The 25,468-nt window shown below is 42.8% G+C and overlaps 1 protein-coding gene across 1 annotated transcript; it reads right to left on the bottom strand.

Annotated features, from left to right (window-relative positions):
* Window positions 1-414: 414 nt before the first annotated feature.
* Window positions 415-20,663, bottom strand: tiparp (TCDD-inducible poly(ADP-ribose) polymerase). Its single transcript, XM_089013568.1, has 7 exons — window positions 20,352-20,663; window positions 18,302-19,262; window positions 7,802-7,991; window positions 7,119-7,306; window positions 5,072-5,377; window positions 2,391-2,648; window positions 415-1,740 (listed from the first exon to the last, which is right to left on the bottom strand). Exons 2-7 carry the CDS (start codon window positions 19,234-19,236, stop codon window positions 1,551-1,553), a joined length of 2,067 nt encoding a protein of 688 aa, XP_088869694.1. The 5' UTR covers window positions 19,237-19,262; window positions 20,352-20,663; the 3' UTR covers window positions 415-1,550.
* Between the last annotated feature and the right edge of the window lie 4,805 nt (window positions 20,664-25,468).

The raw sequence follows: 25,468 nt of genomic DNA, 5'->3' as shown, positions 1-25,468 counted from the left end.
ATTCCGTGTTCTTTATTTTTTTTTGTCAAGGTTCCTTCAATGTTGCATTTCAACCGAAAAGTGTAATAAAAACAAAAAAAAAATAATTTCCTAAGTACAGGTGCCACTGTATTGTCTTCATAAAAGTGACAATAAATTGCCCCGGACAAGCAAGAGGGATTTTTTTTTTCACACTGTAAATGTAACTTGTTTTTTTTTTGTTTTTTTGTTTTTTTTGGGTCAATGTAATTTTTGGGGGGGATAAAATTCAATCCATCATTATATTTACATTTCAAACCATTTTATGGTCACCAACAGTTTTTTTACTCTTGTTGCACGGTCTTTTGGTAGTAAAAACTTTGCATTGAATGGAATATCTGCAAAAAGTGCTAAAAGTCCAAACGCTAACATGCCAATAAACCACATTAGTGCATATTTGCTTTCTGTTTTTTTTATTCAATCAATGTTACATTAAACTAACATAAATAAACAATTTTATGAACAAAAGGCACACAAGTTCAAATATAAACAAAGAATGTTTTTACAATTTGTCTCAATCAAACTTGTCTATAGTCTCTGAACATGAGTAAGTGAGGGAGAGATGGAGAGAGAGAGAAAGAGAGAGCTGCAGCTTCAGGATGAAAACTATCCACTTCACTTCCCCCTTTTGGAAAATAAAGCAGTGGGCGCCAATGCAGCAACACACGCCATCCAGGAACAGTTGTAACTTTGTACGAGTCCTCCGTGTGAAGGCTTACAGTACATAGATGTCCATAAGGGGAAAAACAAGTATTATTCAACACTTCCGTCCAGTGACTGGTTCAAGAGGCCCCGAGATTTAAGTTCACAAAATAGAAACACGCAACATGTAGACTTGGAACTTGAAAAATATGCAGGCCAGCAGCAGGGATAACACATTTTTTTGTATTTTGTTTTTGCATTTTTTTTGTAATAAACAAGGTTGGTTCGAGTTTGCCTCTGTTGGTTTAGTTGCCGCACCAAAAAGTACAAAACTTGAATATGCCCACCATCTACTACTAACTTAAAGATAAGGGTGATATCATTAGATTTTCTTGAATGTTCTAGTTAACACGGTTTACGATCCAAGACTAGCACGCCTGCTGCAAGCTGCCACCCACTGCCGAATGCTCAGTACGTTTACATGCACACATTCATCAAGTAGTAGGTCCGACTCTCCGTGTTCCGGACTGCACACTTCTACCAGTCTCTTGTGAATTTATTGTGATCTAGTTTTAGATCAAAGTACAAAAGGAGGAAACAAGGAGTTTTCAATCCCAAATTAAATCCAATTCAATGTTTCCGGGTGTTATGTAACACGGTCGTTGGGGTGTTCTCTAGTACATGTGAACGTACTGTGGGAGTGACATTGACTTCTTTTTGTCCCTCAACAGTCCACTTGTGTCCAGTTGAGACCAACCTGGACTTGTCTGTGGGTCTTGACAGCAAAGTCCAGTCTGGTTGAATCCAGTTGACAGCTTTGTGTGCAAACGTCTCTTAGAATGTGGTTTAAGCTAGTCGGTGGCGTGAGAACGGCCAAAAAGCAAGTGTGCTCAGAGGGCTACCATGCTCGGTACCTGCTCGTAATGAATGATAAAATATGGGTAGCTCTGGTCGTCGTTGAAGATGACGTAGATCTGAGGGTCTACCCAGTTGTCCACACAGGAGTCATACAGGTCACTAGAGGCATCGCGGGGGTTGATGGCTGGCGGTCGGCGCATCGAAGGATTTCCTACAGTAAACCTGAAGAGAGATGAGACCCATTTGAGTACACGTCGGCAATTAAGAGCATTACGTGGGTTTTTTTCAGACAAGTGTCTGTATGGAGGGTTGCGGAATAATTCAGCATCTAGAAGAAGATGATTTAAATTTAATGATGACAAGTCTGCCGCTCTTTTGTGTGCTTAAGAAACCTTGAATAATATAAGCTTTGGAGCATGAGGCTTCATATCAGAGCATGAACTTTGTGTGGTGAACGTATGTGAAATGAGCCAGGCAATGCCAACACTTTGTTTATGCAGGCCCAAAGAGCTATAAACCAGAAATTTTTGCAAAGCTCTCTGGGGTTCTGAATAAAATCCATTATACATCGAGGACACTTCCCGCGACACTCTTTAAAAGCTTGAGCATGAACATCAGTTTACAGCGGACTTGACTTGTGGTGTTGATTGTACCAAAATTTGCTCAATTTCAGATTTTATCCACCGGCCAAACTGAAATGTTGAAAATGGCTCATATTTCTTTTTTTCAATTGGGCGTGGGAAGTAAGTGAGATATGAGGATTCTGCAGAACGGCAGTGATTACTGTATGGCTAATGCATTAAAGAGTGATTGTTGGCTTAATTTAACATCAATGAAAAAAAACACTGATTTGTCCTGATGATGCAACACACCTGCCAGTGAGCACTTTGGCCAGGAACATGCAGTGGACTCCTTTGGGCGAGCGGTTGGAGAAGTTGTGCGAGTAGACGGCCTTCCGGGCAAAGTAGGAGCCCTGGCCGAACATGGTGGCGTGTTTGCCACAGACCCTCGGGTCAAAGTTGTGCTTGCAGATGCCCTCCACCACGTCCGCCGAGGTGCCGTGGAAGAGATGACGCTCGCTCAGAAGCTGGTCCATTTCAGACATCCGCCTGGACATGTAGTCCTTCTTCCTGTTGAGTTGGACAAAGAGGATCGGTCACACGTTCATGTGTGTTCAGGTTGTCTTAAGCTGTATACAAATCAGTCCTTGACAGTTAGCGAGATACGCCCTTTTAATGCTCATCAATCACAAACCATACAGACAACATTTTTCACTGAAATGCGAATGAAAAGCGAATGGCTACGGCCCACTAAAATTCATTTCAATGGTGGCGCTACCAGAGGTCGTAGTATGATTCACAAATGTAGATGATATATCAGCATACAACTTGAGCAACCTTATTTGCTCTAAAACCAGTAAGAACATTGGTCCTGATCCCTTCCTTGAGCAACACGCACACGACTTGTTTTGTGAGCGGATCAATCAGACATACAGAGGCCAAAACCAACTCGGCGGTGACCCTGGCGTCACCTCTCGTGATCCCGCCACTAGTGACTTGACACAGACAGCCACTGAAAATAATTCACACACACACTCTTCAGTTTTTCACGAACAAATTGCACGGCACAGTTTGCCGACGGCAAATGTACTTACACGAGCATGCAATTACACACACGCGCGCGAGCATACATACACACACACACACACACACGCACGCACACACACCATGAAGGATTCCTGTGTCAAAACAAGAGTTAGGGGGGTAGGAGGAAATCAAGTGATGGCCATAATGGGGCCTCACTCTTCGTATGACACAACGACAGTCATTGTGAAAGGCTTGCGGTACCAGTCTGTGTAAGTGGGTCACCTTTGATTGGACCCGCCCTGCACCGACCGCAACGGCTTGCCCACAAACGGAACATCACCATCACCCAAACATCACCACCCCATTTGCTTCATTCGCGCACAAACGGTAGTTCGCCCTCACCAAGTTGCACCAGGCGCTAGTTTCATTTATCTTTTCTTCCGCTTCCCCGTCGCAACGTTTCACATCCCGCCCCATGTTATCACACCTCTGTGCCAATCCAGCTTAGTGTGAAACGATCGCGTACTCAGCAGCAGCGACATTCAACCAAACACGGCAAAAAAAATGATAACACAAAAAAAATAAATGTACGTAAAAAAGGGAATTTACTCATTTACTGCAATTCCCAAATTTATTCGGGAATTGAAAATATGATGTGAACCACCATTTTTTACGGTTTTTTTATTTTCTTGCTATGACTGCCAAGAAAGCACTGGTCAGACCTCTGGCAATGTTTTTTCCTTCCACGAGGGGACAACATTTGCCTTTTTTCGATGTTAGCGCTTTATTACAGCTTCAGCTGTTGTTAAAGCGCTATATAAACCAATATGTATGTATTGCATTGTATTTTGGATAGCCGCCCTCATTTCAAACTCAGATAACTCCAGACCCATATAATTTATGAAATAACTATTTTCTTCTGATAAAAGGAGAGTCTAAGATTTCTTACGTTGTATTTAATGCGCTTTCCGCCAACTGCCGCCCAAACCGGAAATGAACAGTGAAAAAGCGAGAATATGTATTTAGTTTTATCGGCGATCCAGATGCAATCATCAAAAGAGCCGTATGTGACTCGCGAGCCATAGGTTCCCGACCCCTGGTGTAAAGGAATGTATTTGATAGACAGGTGATGGACAAGCAGGGTTTGTTTTCAATGACTTAAAGGGCACGTGTATAACATTTTACAGTTGGAAGGCCGGTTCTATTTTTGGGACTTTGGATCGTTCTTTTATATAATTGTAATATAAAAAATATACATCTATTTTCTTGTTATTTTTGGCAGGCTTGTGAACAATACTCACTGTTTTAACAACCTTATATATCTAATATATCATTTGTCAATGGCGAGTATAGTTTTGCTTTGTTTGAATGCTGCTGTGCCGATGACCATTTTGTGTTTGGGAGCCTTTTCCTTAGCATCTTCATTTTTATTAAATTCATAGAGTCTCTTGTTCTGTAGCCATAAGGGGACATAAGCCAGTGTCTTATCGTGCCATTCCCAAGCCCAGATAAATACAAAGGGTGTCAGGAAGGTCATCCGACGTAAAAGCTTGTCCAAAACAAACATGCGAATCAAACCTCTGAAGATGGAGAACACTGATTCACTGTGGCGACCCTTGAAGGGAAAAGCCGAAAGGAAAAGAAGTAGTATTAAAACTCAATATTCAGTGGGTCCTGGAGTCTGAGTGAAAATGACAAAAAAAACATGCACTGGGGGGCACACATTTTTGCACATGTCTGGCAATTAATGAGTTTAAAACTCATCATTAAAAATGCTCAAGGATTGAGAAAACAGTAGTTTGGCTACACAATTAAAAAAACTATTATGTTGAACCATGTCAATTGTGGTGCCATTTTTGGAAAGATAAGAGTCCAACAGTGAAACATTTATTTTAGCACTTCATTTTGTTAAATGGTGCTAAATTGTGGCTATGCGGAAAGGGTTGCTGCAGAAACGCACAACTCACCTTTTGTACTTCTCCCAGAGGAAAGGGTTTTGTACCCGGAGTATTTTAATGATCCTGAACTTGGTCTCCGCCACCGTTTTGTGGAACAAGCTGTACACGGTCCTGTAGCTGCGATCGTCGCGGGACACGGGCACCTGCAGAAAGTCTTGACTCACTGCCATGGGCAACCAAGTCTCTGGAAAAAGGCTTGGCGGGTTGGGGCTGGTCGGGGAGAGCTGTTGCGACACCGTGACATCCATTGGTGATGCGGACAACAGAGAGGAGGAAGAACTAGACAGTGGAGATGAAGCGATGCCACCCAATGTCCTGAACAGAAGAAACAACTGTTTTAGCCAATCATATTTCAGATCCAACTCATTTGTGGCAGGTAATGGAAAGGTTAAAAGAAGATTTGAAATATAAAGTTGTTGACATTTCATGACTTTCCACATGTGCATTGACAGTCATCAAAAGATTAGAAAAGGGAATCTGAGACCAGAGAGAAAATATTTTAGTTGTGATGAATGTTGCGTCAAAATTGTGGACTAGTGGTTAGCACATTAGAAATATTGGCGCCGGCATTCTCATCTAGAGTTTACAGTTTGGGTTCCTCGCAGGCCAAATGTTCATATTTTGGATTTTGGCCCGGCAAGGCTCCAGGATTTTTTTCCCTCATTTTGTCGACCCACTATCTGTTATCTTCTCAGTCTGACTTACAGTGTTGCCAAAATGCTGTTTATTCTAACGAACGACCATGCTTGGTCTTCCACAATATCCACTCCTGCCTGTCAACGACAACGCCAGTTTGTAACGGGTGCTGAGAAATCCAAAGTAAAAAATGAAGTGCAGATTGTGGAGCGTTCATTGTTTCAGGAAAACATACTTTGTTTGTCATCTGGGTCACGAACAGCAGTTCTTGTCAACCCCCTCACTGTAAATGAAGCAAGTGCCATGAGCCATAAGAACGCGAGCCGGGGTACGTTGTCAAGAGATTTGGATCAGTTTGACTCTACGTCACACTGACAGTTTTTTTCATCCTGTCTGTCTGGTGTCAATCTACCGCGACGAACGACGACTGGATCCCCGCGGGGGCTTTGAAGCATTGACACTAAACAATCGGGAAATGAAACAATAACAATTGACCGGCAGATTGCAAAGGAGTGATGGCGTCACTCAAACAAACAACGTCAACCTTTGAGCTTCTCACCGGTTGTTCCGAACGCACACGAAGAATTTGGGACATTGTATTCCCTGGAAATTGTTGAGAACAAAATCCCTCGTTCCAAATTTCAGATCGCAGTCACGTTTCGCACTCCATTAAACTGGTCTGGAAGGCATTTAGCGCCCTCCATTTTTCACTTTCTTGGCTGTGCGCCTCGCTTTCTCCCATTCTCACTCAACTGTCTCTCCGTGTCCCCTGCACCCACCATCTCATCTTTTTCTCTTCCATCTTTGACACTCCTACATTTTTTCCTTTTCATAGCTGCCAGGTCTTGTACGAACAGCTCGTTCTAATTCGCTCAGTGTGGGATGAGAGCAGATGACTGGCCCTCTGCCGAGGACGTGAAAAACTCTGCAAATGAGGTGAGATGACACTTGTTTTGAAACTGGTATCACATTCTTCGGAACTATCACTGCAGAGAGGGATGGGAATCATCCCACTCCTCGAGAAAATGGCCACAGAAAGAAATGGGAACTCTCAAAGCCGCTAATATTTCCATCCTTGGTTTCTTGTTTTTCGCAGGAAAAAGTTTGTTTGAGATTCTTGTCTGTTTCTGCCTCAGAGAGCACTTTTCCGCCAGTGCACTCAGAGGGTACTGTGCTACTACACTTTGGCATTTTGGTGACTGGATGCCAACCAAGAATCAACCACTCATCACCTGCTTTTACATTTCATCTTGTTCCGCAACTGATTTTCAACACGCGATCATTCGGAACACTTATTTGAAATGGTTGACAGCATACCACTGCGAGCACGTCCCGAAACCGACGTGGCCTTGATGTTTGTGATCGGGATAGTAAACATAGCTCAGGCGATATTTCATATCAAGCGAAATATTTTACTTACTCTAGGTGAGGGGCAAGCATCACCGAGGACATGAACATGGGCCGCTTCTTGATTTGACGCCTGAAGCCAAACATGGCATTTTGCTGGAAGCCCTCCCTGATGTTTAGGATGTACTGGTTCTGGAGCGTAATGAAGCGCACCTTCTTGAGACCCCTCAGAGTCGCCTTTTCTATAAGCTTCACCACAGGCTTTTGGGGATAAGTAGAGGGGGGGGGGCATGGAAAGAAGAACATTAAGAGGCATGGAACAGATATGACAGTTTCCTTAATGTATTAATTTAGTTACAGTCAATAGAGGAATGCCGACACATAAGTGGTTGACGATTTGGTTGGGATAAAATACAAATGGTTTATGACGGTTGTGTTAGATTAGATTAGATCAGCCTTTATTTTTCTCACAGTGGAGAAATTTGTGTGTTTGTGAAAAAAAGTGTTGAGTGTCACCGTAGTGTAAATGTTATTCCCTGATGCTTTCTACTATCTTTGTGACTTCTTTATTTTTCCTTATATGATGGTTGTCAGTTTAAAGCGCTTGTGTTAGAGCTTCAGATGTTGTGAAAGCGCGATATAAATTAATATGTATTGTATTGTATTGTATTCCGATAAGTCTGTATTGACCTGAGGCTGATTGATCGAGGTATGGTTAATGTGTCTGGACTCGTGTGCATGAGTGTGGTTCCTCACCTCTGAGTATTCCCTCCATCCAAAATTATCTCTGCAGTAGTACTTCCACACTGTGTGACAGCTAGAGGTGGGATTCGGATTTGTCACAGGTGTGGCGAGAGGATTGGGGGGAGTGGACAGCCGGCGGACGCGATCAAACTTCAGGTCACAAACCCGCATAGCTGAAAAGTCCAGGGAAAACATCGATCCCCTGAAACACAAAGTGAGAAGTGAAAATGCTATTGAAAACGGAATCTCGTTTATTTGTATCCTTTCGAATATGAGCCTCTCTTGTTAATGTTCGTATTATTTTATAAGGCTGACCAGGAACCATCGAACTTCTCGATATGATAGTCTGGAGTATAATTGGCGATGGCATTGTTTGTGGAATGACAAACAAACACGATTTGCACTTTGTTTGCACCATTGCTCTTGTAAACACACGCATGAGCATCCTAGCTAATGGACAAAATACTGTAATACTGTTCATGACTTCTCTTTAGCTCGCTGGGTCATCACCTCATCGTGTGTGTGTGTGTGTGTGTGTGTGTGTGTGTGTGTGTGTGTGTGTGTGTGTGTGTGTGTGTGTGTGTGTGTGTGTGTGTGTGTGTGTGTGTGTGTGCGTGTGTGTGTGTGCGTGTGTGTGTGTGTCGTTTTAGGGGGGGTTGACAGTCTATCTCCATTGGTCTGCCATATGGCCTCTGGCAAAAAAAAATAGTGTTTCTGGGTCAGACATAACACTTGCATAAATACGGGCACCATATATTGGCACGCTACACCACATACGGTGGTGAGACGGATAAACGTGCGCGAGCACACCAACAAAATTTGGCTAAATATACGTTATACTCATTTGGGTAAATGAATGGGAGGATTGATTCTGCTTCCTGGGGAAACTATGATGTCTGTGTGTTGGGAAATGGCTTAAAAGTAACACTTGGGCGCTCTGGAAGCATTCACAGGATGAAATTCAATCCAATTGTGCGGAAGTTGAGAAATAAAGTCCGTTTGTGTAATGCCACCTTTTAACCAAAACCAGATAAACAGGCACTTTTTGCAAACATTTGCCAACAATGGCGCAATATGGCAGTATGTGCAAACTTTCCTGAATTGCCACTGTGTGCAGGGGTTTTACTTGAAAACTGCTGCTTTGACATACTCCGGTACAGGGGCAACCAATTCCCTGACTCGGAAGAACAGGTAGACTTGGCAGCGGGCATCGAAAAACACAAATTCCAATCGAATTTGTTATCAAACATAATGTAGAATGTTTATAACATCTTGAGAAGGTAAAGTTAGAATTTGTCATAATCGGCAATTAATCGGCAAAATAATGGATGTGCTGCAGTCTGTTTCTACTTGGTTTTCGCATGATTGAATGAGCATGAGCATGAGAGCATGAGAAGTAAAACTAGACTAAAAAGGCCCATGTATGGAATCTGTACTTGAGACTTCGAGCTGTTTCCAGTCATTTCATGTTGTTTGATGATGACATCGAAAGCGAATTGGAACTGCAATTGTAGACCCGTGGGAGTGGGTAAGAGATCCAGCTGGATCAAAGAGGAGAAATTTGAGAAAATGTACATCATATGCATGTAAATGCAGATACAAGTACAGTAAAGTCTCGTTATATCGATATCGGATATATCGATAGTCCCGGTTATATCGATACTATTTCTATGCACGCACGGAGAAAATTACATGCAAACAGGGTCGGATATATCGATAGTCCCGGTTATATCGATATTTTTTCGGACTCCCTTGAATATCGATATAACGAGACTTTACTGTACATTTGTCATTGATTCCATGTTTTGATGGACTGCTTCTTTCCCTTTGTTTTGGATGGAAGCTTTCCGGATGCAGCTGAACGCCCCCCACACCCCATCTAATAATAATAATAATACATTTAATTTACAAGCGCCTTTCTGAACACTCAAGGACACTTTACAACAAAGACAACACACAAAACAGTAAAATCATGCATAAAGCAATAAATAATAAAACAGCATAATAAATTAGACCATGTAAGCAAAGCAAGTTTAAAGAGGTGGGTTTTCAGGTGAGATTTGAAAGTAGGAAGGGAGTCAATGTTGCGGATGTTGGGTGGAAGTGAGTTCCAGAGTTTAGGAGCGGAGCGGCTGAAAGCTCTGCACCCCATCGTTGTGAGACGGGCAGAGGGCGTGTAGAGGTGGAGGGAGGAAGAGGATCTGAGGGCCCGAGTAGGAACGGAGATACATACATATACACAACCCTCTCTTTACACATGTACGCAACGGCCGTTTGGGCAGGTTCAGTATATTCTGTTGAGCGAGCACATTTTCAACAGTTATTATCTGCATACTAAGTGCACGTTTGTGGCATTCTCCCCACCCACCCATTGTGTCTCCCAGCGTGTAGCCCGACCAGAAAAATATTTGGATAGCAGACAGGACAGCCAGTGATTTTCACAGACATTTCACCGAGCTCTGCCCTGCCTTGCTCCCCCGATTGGTTTGTAATGTTCCAAAAATAAAACTCCGCCAGTTAAATTAAGTGCACTCAAACAGGGGGGCTTCGGACACGGAAGCAAATGAAAAGTTGGAAAGAGACGTTTTTTGGCACTCACGCTGGCAAGGTTAACTTGATATGTTTACACGTGTAAAGAATAAAATGAATACATCTGCTGACTTGAGCCGAGGTGTGCTGAAGGTGTGGAGTCAGGCCACGGAAGAGAAAAAAAACAGACAAACCTGCTCTGTACAAAGCAGCTGAACGTTCACAGTTCATTGCGAAGGGCGAGGCGACACTGTTGCTCGAAAAAGAACAAGCCTTTCACCCAGTGTAAAAAAAAAATATAAGAAAACTGACAGCATTGAAAAAAAGGTTGTTAATCATCACCTCCCCTTCCCCGGTTCCTAAAGGCATACATTACATGCCTTCAAAGTTTCTCATGGCTAGACACACACACACACACACACACACACACACACACACACACACACACACACACACACACACACACACACAAGGACCTGCATACCAGCATCTTCAGTCATACTAGTGTGAACGTCACAGACAAACAAAAAAGGCTCCCTCGCATACATTCTTGAGACAGGTTCATGTACACACATGCTAGCCTCATCCAGTCATGCCTCAATAAATATACTCCATCGATAAGATCTGTTGACGAATGTACCTTTCAGACAAATACACACACACACACACAAACAAACACAGACACTTACATACCGAGAATGATGTCATGGTTTTCAATTTGTAGGAGCTCAATTTGACTGGAATAGCATATTTTTTAACCTTTACTTAAAGCATATGTTTGAAACGTTGCTTGTTTGTTAAGATAGGTGTGTAAAAAGCACCTGACTGTCAACAATGACAACCAATGACATTTTGATGTGGATTTTGATAGTTTCATTCCGTTTTTATTAACTCATTTACTACCAGACGTGCGAAAATGTGTCCACTCCAGTGCCAGCCAGCCAATGGCAGGGCACACAATTTGGAGTGGTCAATCTGCCTGCCATGCATGTTTTTGGAGTGTGGGAGGAAACCGGAGGACCCGGAGAAAACCCACGCGGTCCCGGGGAGAACATGCAAACTCCACACAGTGAGGTCGGACCGGGACGCGAACCGGCAACCTCTGCACTGTGAAGCCGGTGTGCTAACCACTCGACTACCGGGCCGCCGTTTCATCACATAAATAATGAAATGTGATGGAAATCCACCTTTTGACCATCCACCAAGGTGATTCATTTAAATAACTACAATTTATTCGTGACGAACAAAGAGGCAGAGCAACACCTGACCTCACCCTGCTGATTCATGCAATGCAAGTACGGGTACATATACACATAAACACAGAGACACACACAGAGCTCATGTTTGCACACAATCACATCAGCAGAAACGCAAAAGACAAAACAATGTTGGTTGCTAAAAATTCACGACAAAATGAATCAATCTGACTTGACATAAAGATCCACGCGCTCACATGCACACACATACAAACACACACACGCACACGCGCACACACACACACACATACACACACACACACACACACACACACACACACACACACACACACACACACACACACACGCAAACACGCACACTGTGTGATGTCAGGTCACATTGCCCTTAATCCGTGACTCTTAATGTTAGTTAATGAGAAGCAAACCTTTTTATCACCTGGCTAACAAAAGAGCCCCATCACGCGCTCTCATTCATTCATTCGCCAACATACACACACACACACACTCGCACGCACATACACAAGCACGCACATAAGCGCACTTTTTCAGGAAGTCATGCAAGAATTTGTCTTTCAAGCGTGAAAACATGATCCTATTACACACACACATTACAGGAAGTGTGCTTTAGACATTCTGTTTTCAAAATCTAACACCACATTGTATATTCTCATCGCTGGTTGGATTACAGAAAGTACAGACACCCCTTCTAGCATATAAAAATTCGTATTCAGCAATACGGAGCAGTTCACCAAAAAACGAACTGTTGAGGATTATTGCAGTGTCACTTGTCTATCGAGAAGCGATGATGGCAACCATATTTACCACCGCTACTTCACATTCACATACGTATATGTACTTTCCCATATAAGTTAAGTTAAGTTAAGTTGCGATGCGATACGATAAGATAAGATACGATAAGATAAAAGAGGACCTTTATTAGTCTCACAATAGAGAAATTCCCAATTCACAGCAGCAAAGAGGAAATTAAAAAGAAGTATACACAATACAATATAATAATATAAAGTATGACCATGGGGTGCTGAAATTGCCTTCTTCCGACTTCTTTTTTAGGACTTTAAAGGACAACTAGATTCACTTGCATTTTTCTACCAGGGAGTCAAAATACTTGACTGATAGTCAATTCAACAGTTAAACACAAATAATTTGGTCAATTGTGTGGATAATTAGTGACTAATTGAGCTTGAAGCAAGTGAGGCAAAATGGCGTGTTGATAGGCAGCCAAGTGCAGCAGCAAAACACGAGCCAAGTGACATTAACGAAGACACCTGCGAAGCTAATTCGATGGGACGCGATAAAATGCTCACTAAGGCATTGAAGAAGCAATCCAGAAAATATGTCTTTTTTCAACAACTAGTCTGTAAAAACCGCTTGCGTCGTTCATAGTGCAACACCAATGAAGCGCACCGCTTCCATTGAGCAGTGCAAGGCCAGGATCCCAAAGACAGCGAGTCAAGACTGTCGGTTAGGGTGGCGGAGATGCATTTGTGTACGGCAGAAGAAAAGATGATTGCGGTTAATAAAAGAGTACATTTTATTTGCCTTTGTGGCACAGGCAGTTTCTGTCACGGGAGCCAGCTGAGCCTGTTTTGAGGGTGGAAGACACTCGCATCCCAATTTGGTTTGACATCATCAAGTGCATATCCTGTTTGAAGAGCACTTTGCATAGAGTTTCAGTTGAAGTCAACAATGGCTGATAGAAATCTTTGTTCGTACAGGCAGAGCCGAATCCGCAGAAAAGTTTTGCCTAGGGGTTTGTTCACATGATGAAGCACTACATTCTTGAACAAAAGAATCGCTTTTGGCTAACAGCACACTGACCGAACTGTCAGGCGGTGTGCGCTCCTTGTGTAGTTTTTGCTACAGTGGTCAAGGCAAAACGGCTCTACCTGGACTATTTCGCTAAATTGCTTTGTGGTTTTGTTTTCGTGTTTTTTGTATCTCAAAATACCGCATTATAAGGCGCACTTTCAACAAATGACACATTTTAAAAACTTTTTCTATACATAAGGCGCACGGTTAGCTTTTGAAAAAACTGAAGGCTTTTAGGTGCGGCTTAAAGTGCGGAAAATACGGTTCTGTTTTCTGATACAAACACCAGGGCATTGTTTTTTTTTGTTTGTTTGTTTCCCCCCATTGTAGCGAGTTGCTAAAAGCAATCGATGCTCAAAGAGTTGTTTACGGCTACATCATTCGATAGGCATTGACATTGCTATAAGACACTGAGCATCTTTCAAGGATTGTCATTGATTCATCAATAATATTGAGAATTTAGTGCAAAGTACAAGAACCTGTTTAAAAGTACCATATTTTCCACACTATAAGGCACACATTAAACAAATGGTGTATTTAAAAACACTTTCCAGATATGTACATTTCTCCATTGTGAGACTAATAAAGGTTGTCCTATTATATATAAGGCACACCAAATTATAAAGTGCTACGGGAGAGGCTGAGATTACATTATGCATCCATTAGACCATGAGTGTCAAACTTGCCATGGGCCACATTGTAATTACGCTTTCCTCTCGGGGGCTAAACCATTAATATGTTTAATCCCTTCCACATATTACATATACAGCACACAACAAATTAATGAATCCGTAGTTTTCAAATTTTATGTAAAAAATAATGTATGTTATAGTGGTTTATATGGGACAGTTTGAAATTTTGGTTCAGACTTTAGCAAGCATCATGGCATTTGACATGCTTTAGTTGCTTTTGCGCGCCGAATAAAATGAAGTGGCGGGCCAGATGTGGCCCCAAGCCTTAACTTTGACACCTGTGCATTGGATGGTGCTGCGCTGCACCGGGCATTACTTATACGGGGGAAATGGAGTGCTGCTGACAGTCGTTGCGAGACCTGTTGAGGCTCAATATTACACATATAAGGAGCACCGGATTATAAGGGGCAGGATCATCTTTTCAAGAAAACAAAGGCTTTTAGGCGCGCCTTATCGTGCGGAAAATCCAGAATATCATTGGATTTAAGGGTGCACCCTGTCTAACATTGCAAACCCCGCATTGACGCTTAAATTCCACTTCTAATCCTCTAATCTATCCGTATGACTGATCCCAGGTGGTACGGTGAGTAGATGTGGACAAGCTGAGAGCAGAATTATAACGTGGTGAAAAACAATGTGGATCTTAGCTTGAAAAAATGCCGCAAATTTGTTTTGTAATTTACAATCAGGGGTTTTCTCCTTTCTATATTTTGAGCAACAAGATAGTTGTTTTCATATCTTTTACACAATTAACATATTGATGATTCTGGATGTAGTCATGAGATCGATCTACACTGCCTTGTATCTTGATTTTTGGTGCCAGCTGTCCTGGTATTGCGGAGGTGTATCGAAACTAACTACATATATTCGTGTTGCATACAGAACACAAAAGGATTATTAACTAACTCATGTAAACCTCTTCTCCGAGCTACATTTCCAATTTGGAACAAGGTCATCGTGCATGTTTTCATTGTGTGAGACTTTGCACACATACAGTACATTTCCGCAGGAAACGGCATTCTCTTTTATGTCACCCCACCTTGGTTTGCCAAGTGCTCGCTCGCATGTGCGTGCGTGCGGGGGGGTAACTTTGAGGGCGTGTGAGAGGAGAGTGAAAGAGCGGTTTATCTCTGTCTGCTAAACTGTGTGCGTGTGAGAGCTGCGAGCCACTGAGCTTCTCTTTTCTCATTCGTGTGAGCATCTGCGTGCCGAGCAGAGAGAGAAGGAGAGATGGAGAGAGGGAGGGATTGAGCGGGTGTGTGTCAGTGTGTGTGTGCTCCATTGTGTACATGTCTATGACCGAGAGAGGGACAGAAGCTGCCAAGTGCGGCTGTGTCAGTGACCGCACAAGGGGGTCACAGAAGTTCACCACGCTCTGCCATGAGTGCTCTAAAGTCTGCTTAGGACAGAGCGGCAGCCAAGCAGAGGGTTGACTTACAGGAAATGAATCACAAATATCACAGTGGGGAGATTGGGAAGTCATACGACCAGGAGCTGATAGATTACCTTTGTACACCACAACAGAAAAACAACCTTTTGCTGATGATTACAACCTTTAAAATGATAGACCGTAATTTACATAATGTGTGTATGAAATAAAAAACACGTTTGGATGCAAAGGGGGCAATTGCACTTCGACTGGTAAGCATTGCTGAAACCAAAGAGGAACAAGTATCATGTTTACAACACAATGAATGAGAAGTTGCTGATCATCTATAAGCAGCCTATCAACTTACCGCAGCAGCATTGTCGGCATGACATTGCCACTGATCCATTTACCATCCAGAATCCTCGAGAAACACTGAAAACACCAAAGTATCTCGATCCATTTACCATACAGAATTCTCGAGAAACACTGACAACACCAAAGTATCTCGTGAAGCAACAACTAACTGCGTTATACAAGTCTATCGAGATCCATTTAACTCTCCGCAACGACCCCTGACGGGGATTGACTCAGCCAAATAAGCTAATTTGTTTTCAAAACATCATTTCACACCGCAGATTTTTTGTTGTTGTTGAAACTTCATTCAACATTGCGGCTTTTGATTCTGCATATCTTTGAAAATTTAAGATAAAACAGGATGACAGAGTGGGTATTTTCTGGTCCTAACATTTGTGTTGTCAGTTTGTAAACTGGAAAAGGATATTTTTGAGTAAAAACAATCATAACACAAAAAAATCTAAAAAAAATTAAATACTGTATTTTCTGCACTAAAAGGTGCACCCAAACTCCTTCATTTTCTTCAAAAGACGACCCTGCGCCCTATACACCAGTGTGACTTATATGTGAAGTAATATTGAGCCACAACTTGCAACAACCGTCAGCAGCCACCAACTACATTTCCCCCTGTCGAAGTGGAGTGTGGTCCATGCTGGGATTTATAAAACATAACTCCAGCCTCTACTGCAGCGCCTTATAATGTGGTGTGCCTTATATCTGGAAAACTTTGAACTAATTCGCTGCCATTCCTGAATGGGAAAGTGTGACATGGAGCGCCATTTCCGAATTTGTTTGGGCTGTTTTATCTTGCGGGGGTGTCGATAAAGCGTTGGTCAGACCTGTGGCAATGGTTTTCCCTTCCACGAGGGGGCAGCATTTGCCTTTTGCCCACATTATCGCTTTGCGCTTCAGCTGTTGTTAAAAGCATTATAGAAATCAAAATGTATTTCTTGCATTGTATTTTTCACAGCCACCCCCATTACAAGCTGAGATAACTCCAGAGTCAAATAACTCACAAATCAACTCTTTGTTCTGATGAAAGAGGGGAGTCTAAGGTTTCTAACACTGTACTGAATGTTTATGTAGTCCTAAAACTCAATATTCTGTGGGTCCTGAAATGTTGGTGAAAATGACAAAAACCCAGGCACTGGACTAGACACATTTCCCACATGTCTGGCAGTGAATGAGTTCAAGGACAAATGACACCATTTTTATTTTTTTGTTTCCTAACTGACATCAGTAAAACGTTTTATAGCATCTAAAATACCCAAAACATGCAGGCTGATATCAAATGCAAAACACCAATAACAATGACTTAATGTCCCAAAACTGCCACAAAATGAGCTCGGAACTGGGTAGGTTCAGAAAGTCTCGCCCCCTTGTTTGTGACGTTACACCAAGATACTCCTTCACAAACTGCCTTGCTCCAGAATGAAAACAATGGCTTCAGAGAGTTCAGATTCAGAGAAAATGCTTTCTTGTTACTCATCCAGTTATGAATATGATTCAAATAGTTCTGAAGAGGAAAGCATAAATGTTTGCAATCGATTAAAGAAGTCCTTCCTATCAATTCGAGCCGTCTGGACTCCAATGTAGCGCCCAGAAAATGCACAAGATGGCGCACAAGCTCCGTTGGAAATGGGCTGATTTGTCCGCTGGGAATTTGTGTAAACTTACACCGTCTTTATGCGTGTTACCACAATTAGATGTGACACACAACGATTCACCATTGCGTTATTTATGTAGTTTTCCTTCTAATTTTGCGGTCAACACTGTGTTTTCAGACAAAAAAAGTACCCAAAATGCATTGTGTGTCGCTTTCTCGGTCAGAGGCGTTCCCTCTATGACGTGACTTAGGGCATCGTCATCAACTCGAAAACAAGACTTCATGAATATTCCGTGCGAGTCTTAAAACGTAAAATATAGCTATATGCGGTGGAATCTTTGTAAAATGCGCTCAGTAGAAGTCGTTTGAAATGATTTTACAAATTATGGACGCAACTTGTCGGGAGGTGTCGGTTGTCCTTTAAGTGATAATCATCATAAGGCAGAAAAAATATTTCCGTCGTATAACCCAAAAGCCTTCATTTTCTTCAAAAGATGACATGACCCTTATCCGCCAGTATGTCTTATGTGAAAAAATGTTGAGCCTGAACAGGTCTCACAACTACTGTCAGCAGCCACTGACTCACCACTTGCCCCCTAGAAGTAGTGCATAGTCCATGCTGGGATATATAAAGCGAAACCCCAGCCTCTACTGTAGCGCTTTATAATGTGGTGTGCCTTATATTTGGAAAACGTTTATTATATATTTATATATTATATTTGGAAAAAAATATATATAATTATATATTGTGTTTGGAAAACTTTTTTCATTCATTGAAGCTGTGTCTTATAGTCCGGTGCGCATTATATATGGGAAAGGTTTTAAAATATTTAATTCATTGGAGGTGCACCTTATAGTCCGGTGCACCTTAGATACGGGGAAATACGGTCCTACGAATGTGGGACTGATACTTACTGGTACTTGAGTCTGATTTGGTCATTGTCTGGGTTGCAGTAGAGTCTCTCTAGCTGTTCCTGGGATTCATCCGCTATGCTTTGCCAGGTCTGAGTGTCACTCCTGCGGATCTGCCAGTGGTAGGGCAGAACCGTGTGGTGGTGAGCGCAATCGCTACCGTACACGCATTGTCCTTGGAGGAAATCCACACAAATGTCCACGGAGTCTGACTGGTGCGTGTGATATTGAAGTTGGGTGAGTAGTTCAAATACCAAGTCCAAAGAAGCTTCTTCACTTTTGTCCTGAAAGAGCACTCGATTGTCAGGCAGTTGGGTCTGCGTGAGGAGGGGATGGGTGTCCTGCAGGGCGGGGAGGGGATTCGGGTGAGTTGAACAGTCATTACTTTTGATGGGTCCCTCTTGACGAGAAGCCTGAGGTGCGACTACGGGAGGCATGTCCCTGCTGGCGGACGTTATTGTCCCCATGCTCCCTGCAGCCTTGAGGCCTTCTTTAGGCCGCTCCATTTCCTCCAACTCCACAGTAGTATCGGCCATCTCCACATCTCCAGTCCCCGACGCGGCGCCATCGGCGGACGGCGAGTCTTTGAGGCCGCACACCGGTCGGATGCAGTTCTGTTTGGCCGCGACCGCCGCGCAAAGATTCCCCGGCGTACGTCCAGCCTGACTGCGCGGCACAAACACGCCGTCCCCCGATATGTCGCCGCTGAGCAGAGAGGTCAGGATGGGCTCCTCCAAGGCGTGGTGAAGACATTTGGCATCGAGTTTCCTCTGCTTCTTTTTGAAATAAGGTTTCACCAAAGGTATTTTGTCCGAGAGTCCCACGATTGGGTGTTCTCTGAAGTCCTGCCTTTCATCCACATTTAAGCTCACATTCAAGGAGATCCCAGTCCGGACACCGTCTGTGGATTTCTGTAGAATGTGCAAAGTTTTAGCCATGTTCCACACCTAAACCTCGGAGGGTCCTGGAGGGGAAAAAGAAGTGATAAGGGCAGTCATCAAAGATAATGCCGAGAATGTCGCACCCTTTTCACAAGATGAAGTCAACTCAGTGTATAAAGGAAGAAATATGTTTGAAATTACTCATAAATCTCCATTGCTTTGCTGGAAAGACAGCCGGCACAGTTGATGTACTGAAACGAAACCTATACTGTATTGAACAGCTGCGACAAGACAAAGAAACAAGCCAGTGGATCGCACTTGGATAATTACGTCATACTAAGTGCATCGGGCGGTAATTTGGAAAAATGAGCGATTCACAAGCAGTAAAAGAATGGAAAACTATGAGAGCCTAACCGTGTGAGGGGGTGTGGATAAAGTCACTGTCACCAGCTTCGTTTATCTTGTGTTAATCGTATAATGGCCCTTTTACTCCAACGTTCTTTGGTGCCGAACAAAAATCGGTCTTGTCTCTCCGAGTAAGGGAGAAAATCAAGCCGGTGGCAACGAACTATAACTACCCCCACTCGGCCTCTCTCTCTCTCTTTCTCTCTCTCTCTCTCTCTCTCTCTCTCTCTCTCTCTCTCTCTCTCTCTCTCTCTCTCTCTCTCTCTCTCTCTCTCTCTCTCTCTCTCTCTCTCTCTCTCTCTCTCTCTCTCTCTCTCTCTCTCTCTCTCTCGATCTCCCGGGACGTTGTATTTTTGATCACTGGAGTCCGATATGCAACTCCGTGTCGGCTACGTGCAGCGTAGACGTCGCTGCCCTCGCGCAACTTGGCACGTCTGCCAGCGCCTGTACGCGCACGCCAGCGCGCGCACACACACACGCACCCACGCACACACACACGCACAAACACACGCACACACACACGAACAAACACGTATCCACTGCGGCGGAACAGCGGAGACCACACACCACAGCAGCAGGCGCTTTCATCCAGCTTGCTAGCTAGGCTTCCATCATCGTTTAAGAAACGTTTCTTCAATCAGCACAAAACGCTCCCTTCTTTGCGGCCTACGCGGGTCGTGACTGTATCCCTAAACAGCAAACGCACCAACGTAGTGTCCTTTCAACGTCGCGGGTTGGCCTAAAACCGAAAGAAAATATTCCCCTACCTGAGAGATGAAGTCCTCCCGCCACTCAGATCGCGGCGCTCTTTGGTGCGTTACAACCGGAGAACACATCGGCGGAGCACGCTTGGAGAGCTCCACAATATCCGCGCGCAGATAAACGGTAGTCCGGGTAAACCTTGACGTGTCTCTATGATGCCCTCGCTCCTCTCATGCTTTGTTAAGTGTCCGGCTGTTTCTTTGTGTCCTTCAGCCGTTTGGCAAAGCCGTTTGATCAGTGAGCACAGCGAAGGGAGCTCAGATGTGAGGGGAAGTGCTGCGCAGTGCTGTGCTGTGCAATGCTGCCTCTCCTCTGCCCGGACAGGTCCCGCCTCCTAACCTGCTGGAGGTTGGACTCGAGATCTGGGCTTGAGCTTCACGAACTGGAGAAGCATCGTCTAGTGGTGGCCGGAAGAAGTTGCAGGTTGGTGCGGCCCAGCGGCCGTCTTCGTTCCCCCACATCAATGCATCAATATTTACTGCCATCTGTCTGATGCATAAATTCTATCAAGACTGAAAACCAAAACACACACAGATAAAATATAGGTATAAAGTATAAATATGAATATTCTATAGAATATATATATATATATATATATATATATATATATATATATATATATATATATATATATATATATATATATATATATATATATATATATATATATATATATATATACAGTAAAGTCTCGTTATATCGATATCGGATATATCGATAGTCCAGGTTATATCGATACTATTTCTATGCACGCACGGAGAAAATTACATGCAAACAGGTTCGGATATATCGATAGTCCCGGTTATATCGATATTTTTTCGGACTCCCTTGAATATCGATATAACGAGACTTTACTGTGTATATATATATATATATATATATATATATATATATAGAGAGAGAGAGAGAGAGAGAGAGAGAGAGAGAGAGAGAGAGAGAGAGAGAGAGAGAGAGAGAGAGAAAGCTGTAGTGTAATATACAGTAAAGTCTCGTTATATCGATATTCAAGGGAGTCCGAAAAAATATCGATATAACCGGGACTATCGATATATCCGACCCTGTTTGCATGTAATTTTCTCCGTGCGTGCATAGAAATAGTATCGATATAACCGGGACTATCGATATATCCGATATCGATATAACGAGACTTTACTGTAATTGTAGAAAATAATGTGGATATGAATTCATTTAAAAATAAAGCCTTTGTTTACAAAATGCTTCACCAAAAAGTTACACAGTGTAAAAAACGTTTTTCAAAAAGCATCCGGATAACTTTTATACAGTAAAGATTGCCAATCACAAAAACTTTCGGTTTGGTGTCAGTCATTTTTAAATCAAATCGCACTGCAACCGGCATACGTTATCTGCACAACCACGAGCTGCGCTGTCAGAAATAAGACTTGTGGTGTGCTGCCATCCATCCTACCATCCATTTTCTGATCTGCTTATCCTCACAAGGGTCGCGAGGCATGCTGCAGCCTATCCCAGCTGTCTTCGTTTGGGCAGTAGGCGAGGTACACCCTGACTTGGTTGACAGCTAATCGCAAGTGTGCTACCCTATTTAGGAAAAACAATACTGATGCTGTCAAAGCAGTGGACAAGAAAGTAGTTCTCTGGGAAAGCAGTTTGCGGAAAGCGCAATTTTGATTGGATAACACTGACCTAGGTTGGCGGAGAGCGCAATTTTAATTGGATGATACTGGCCGTCATGTTGAAACATGTAAACGTCCCTTGAAATGAGGCCGACAAGTACACTTCAGCTTGAATGCACCGGAGCATTCACCTTTGAGGAGAGAAAATGTTCTGATTCTAATTTTCAATGAAACAATTCCATCGATGAAACAGTCGAATGTCAGTGACATTTTAACAAGCCCCATGTTAACGTTAGCATTAATATACCTCTGTGAGAATTATATTGCAGATAGCAAGTGTGGAAGCTTATGAGCCGTGTGCAGGCTCGTGAGCAGTAACTTCGCCTATGGACCCGATCGTTTTGCTCCATATTTACCAATCACGAGGAACGGAATACCATTCATGTTAACGGTGAGTACTATCACAAAGTTATTTTAAATAATACATTCTGACATTTTGTTGAAAAGGGGCCGCGGGTGCGTGCGTTTTTGCGTGCGTGTTTGCGTGCGTGTTTGCGTGCGTGTTTGCATGTGTGTGCACGCCCGCTCGCGCGTTTGTGTGTGCGCGCCCGCCCGCGTGTGGCTCTCACTGAAAAACAGTTCTAGATATTTTACTTTTATGGCTCTCTTAGTCAAAAAAAGGTTCCCGACCCTTGCATTAAAATAAAGCGCTGAGATGATCATTTAGCACATATATTTAGTAGTCATACAGTCATGCAAACATTTTTATAATTGCATCATTATCTGACAATATGGCGGCGCTTCCTGCAATATTTTGTACTGTATATATAGTGATAATATACTCTGTTACACAATCAAATCTGTCTGTGTGTGTGTGTCATCCAACCAAATATCATATTAATGATTAAAAGGGAAACTCTCCTGAAAATTGTCAAAGAAAAACAAATATTTATTTTCACCAAACAGTCTTCTGAGACCATATTAGATTTGGGGGGAGGGCGTTATTGCCCACCCCCAAGCCTGATGGCAACACATAAACTCGTATTGTTCACAACGGTGCTGACATCAACGGGGCTGTCGCTGGTACAATTGACATCCTTTTGTCAAACAAGCTGATGCAGACAGGCTGCATACGCTCGCTCACACACTCTGTTCCCTCTGCATCGTTTATTGATTGGAGCCCCCCCCCCCCACACACCCCCCGAAAAAAACTCCAGAACCAAAGTGAACTTTGGTGAAATGTGTGGAGTGAGGCATGTGAACTCAACTGCAAAGATTCAGCGGCGGCAACATGACATCTTCCCAAATGTGAATAAGGAAAAAGTATGCTGTCATATTTTGGCAATACATATCAAATGTTTTAAGCCAAGGTTAGGGAGAAATGCACTTCTGCACAATATCACAGTCGGCATATTATCATAACATCAAAGAAGTGTGTTGCACCAATTGGGCATGTTTGCAATTGAAAAAGCAAAGGTCACCTTGAGCTGATCTCTGCTCGGTCTCATGGTGTGCGAGCACATGATCTTTATTACACACCACAAGAATCTTAACGTGCATAAAACAGACGGTGGGGCCGTCACGGTGTCCCTTTGGTGGAGGAACCCGGTGACCTACCCACCCAACTCGGGTTCAAATAATGCTATCAAGGATTTCTGCTGCTATGGAGACCATTCAGGAATGTGTATGATGTCACACACACACACACACACACACACACACACACACACACACACACACACACACACACACACACACACACACACACACACACACACACACACACACACGCGCACACACACACACACACACACACACACACATTCTGGTTGTGTTCTTGCGATGATCAGCTCCAATGGACGAGTGATACTTTACAGTTAAGGTTCAAGGAGGGAAATCAGGAGTGAAAAGTGAACGAACAGAAAAGGAAATGGGGAGGGTCACAGTCGAGGTAGAGGGTCATCTAAACACAAGGCGCCTTGGCTGAATTTCCCCGGGTCAGAGCTTAAGAGGACAGGAAGTAACACAAAAGTACCAGGTGCTTCAGGTTGGGGCCTCCTACCCCCCTCTTGTGCCTCTCACACAGGTCGCCCAGTGTGCCTTGACAATGTATGTTGATCAAAGGCTTGGTGTGGCTTTTAGGTCGATGTGGGGGGTGGGCTATGTCGCCCCTGGAGGCTGACTGTGTCTATGTGTGTGGTGTGTGATCTTATTTCACCAGAGGCAGTTGCTTTTCAATCTGTACGTTTCCATGCTCATTCTGTCCACTTTTTCCATGATGATCGAGTTTTCTCTGATTGGATTGGCTAAATACAGTATATATATTTTTTTGGTGAAAACCATTGACTAATAATTTGTCACAAGGAGTTAATTGTAGGTAAAGTCACGAGCAGTACAAGACGATCCCAATATTCGGCAAAAACAACATGATCATCACAATACAGTAATTTTGAGAAGGTTCGGAGAAAAAAAATATTGGTTGAAAAAACATTGCTGATTTATCACTGTAGTTGCGAATGGAAAAAGTACACCCACATAAATTCAAATGTCATGTTTACACAAAATGTTGTTATGCATTTGTACTTTTACAGATTTTTTTACTCACCAGGGGTTTACCTTCATGGATCATTCATTATAGATTTATGATTATGATGATTGGATTGGATTGGATTGGATTTGCCTTTATTCTCGCACTGGATTATTATTATTATTATTATTATTATTATTATTATTATTATTATTATTATTATTATTATTATTATTATTATTATGTTGCTATGTTGTTTTCTTAATCACAATCATAAAATGTCAACTCGTTCCTTCATCCTTTTGTTGTGACGAATAACTGTTGTTAACTTAGTCAACATCCCAGATGATTCCACTTCCCCACGCCACTGGAGTGATGGACACAAACACACATCAATAAAATAGATTAAATGAAAGATGAAAGAAATGAAAGAAAATGCTGCTCGGCTCTTGACTGGTACTCGTAAGAGGGAGCACATAACTCCTACTCTGGCATCCCTTCACTGGCTCCCTATACATTTTAGAATTGTTTTGAATATCTTATTATTTGTTTTCACATCTAAATGGCCTCGCTCTTCCTTACCTCTCCGAGCTCATCCACCTCTACACACCTTCCCGGCGCCTCAGGTCTGCTGACCAGACATTATTAGATGTGCCAAAAACTAATCAGAGGCTCAGAGGGGATTGATCCTTTTCCTTTGTGACTGCTTTATTTACCTGTCCATGGTAAGCACTTTGTTACAGCTTCAGTTGTTGTTAAAGCGCTATATAAATCAATGTATTGTATTGTATTGTATTGTATTGTATTGTATTGTATTGTAAAAGAAGATAAAAATAGATGTCGATCAGTTCTAGGTATGGAAACAGAAGGGGGGAACTCTTCCATTACTCAGTAAATACAACAACATGTGGAAATGGAGTAAACTTTCCAACAGTCACAGAACGGAGTGTGCTCTGGCACAGGAGGGGGGATGGGGGGCAGCACAGTGGAAGGTGGGAGGCAA

The sequence above is a fragment of the Hippocampus bargibanti genome, linkage group LG14, assembly GCF_051943395.1.
Source record: "Hippocampus bargibanti isolate YZ-2025 linkage group LG14, ASM5194339v1, whole genome shotgun sequence".
Lineage (NCBI taxonomy): Eukaryota > Metazoa > Chordata > Actinopteri > Syngnathiformes > Syngnathidae > Hippocampus > Hippocampus bargibanti.
This window is presented reverse-complemented; position numbering and strand designations above follow the sequence as displayed.

What these genes read in the sequence shown, in the direction of transcription:
- tiparp (XM_089013568.1), bottom strand. Translation starts at nt 19,236, where the DNA reads ATGGCTAAAACTTTGCACATTCTACAGAAATCCACAGACGGTGTCCGG. An exon ending in ATGCTTGCCCCTCACCTAGA is followed by an intron (nt 5,378 to 7,118) that starts GTAAGTAAAATA and finishes TCTTCTGTTCAG; the next exon opens with GACATTGGGTGGCATCGCTT. An exon ending in CTCTGGGAGAAGTACAAAAG is followed by an intron (nt 2,649 to 5,071) that starts GTGAGTTGTGCG and finishes CCAACTCAACAG; the next exon opens with GAAGAAGGACTACATGTCCA.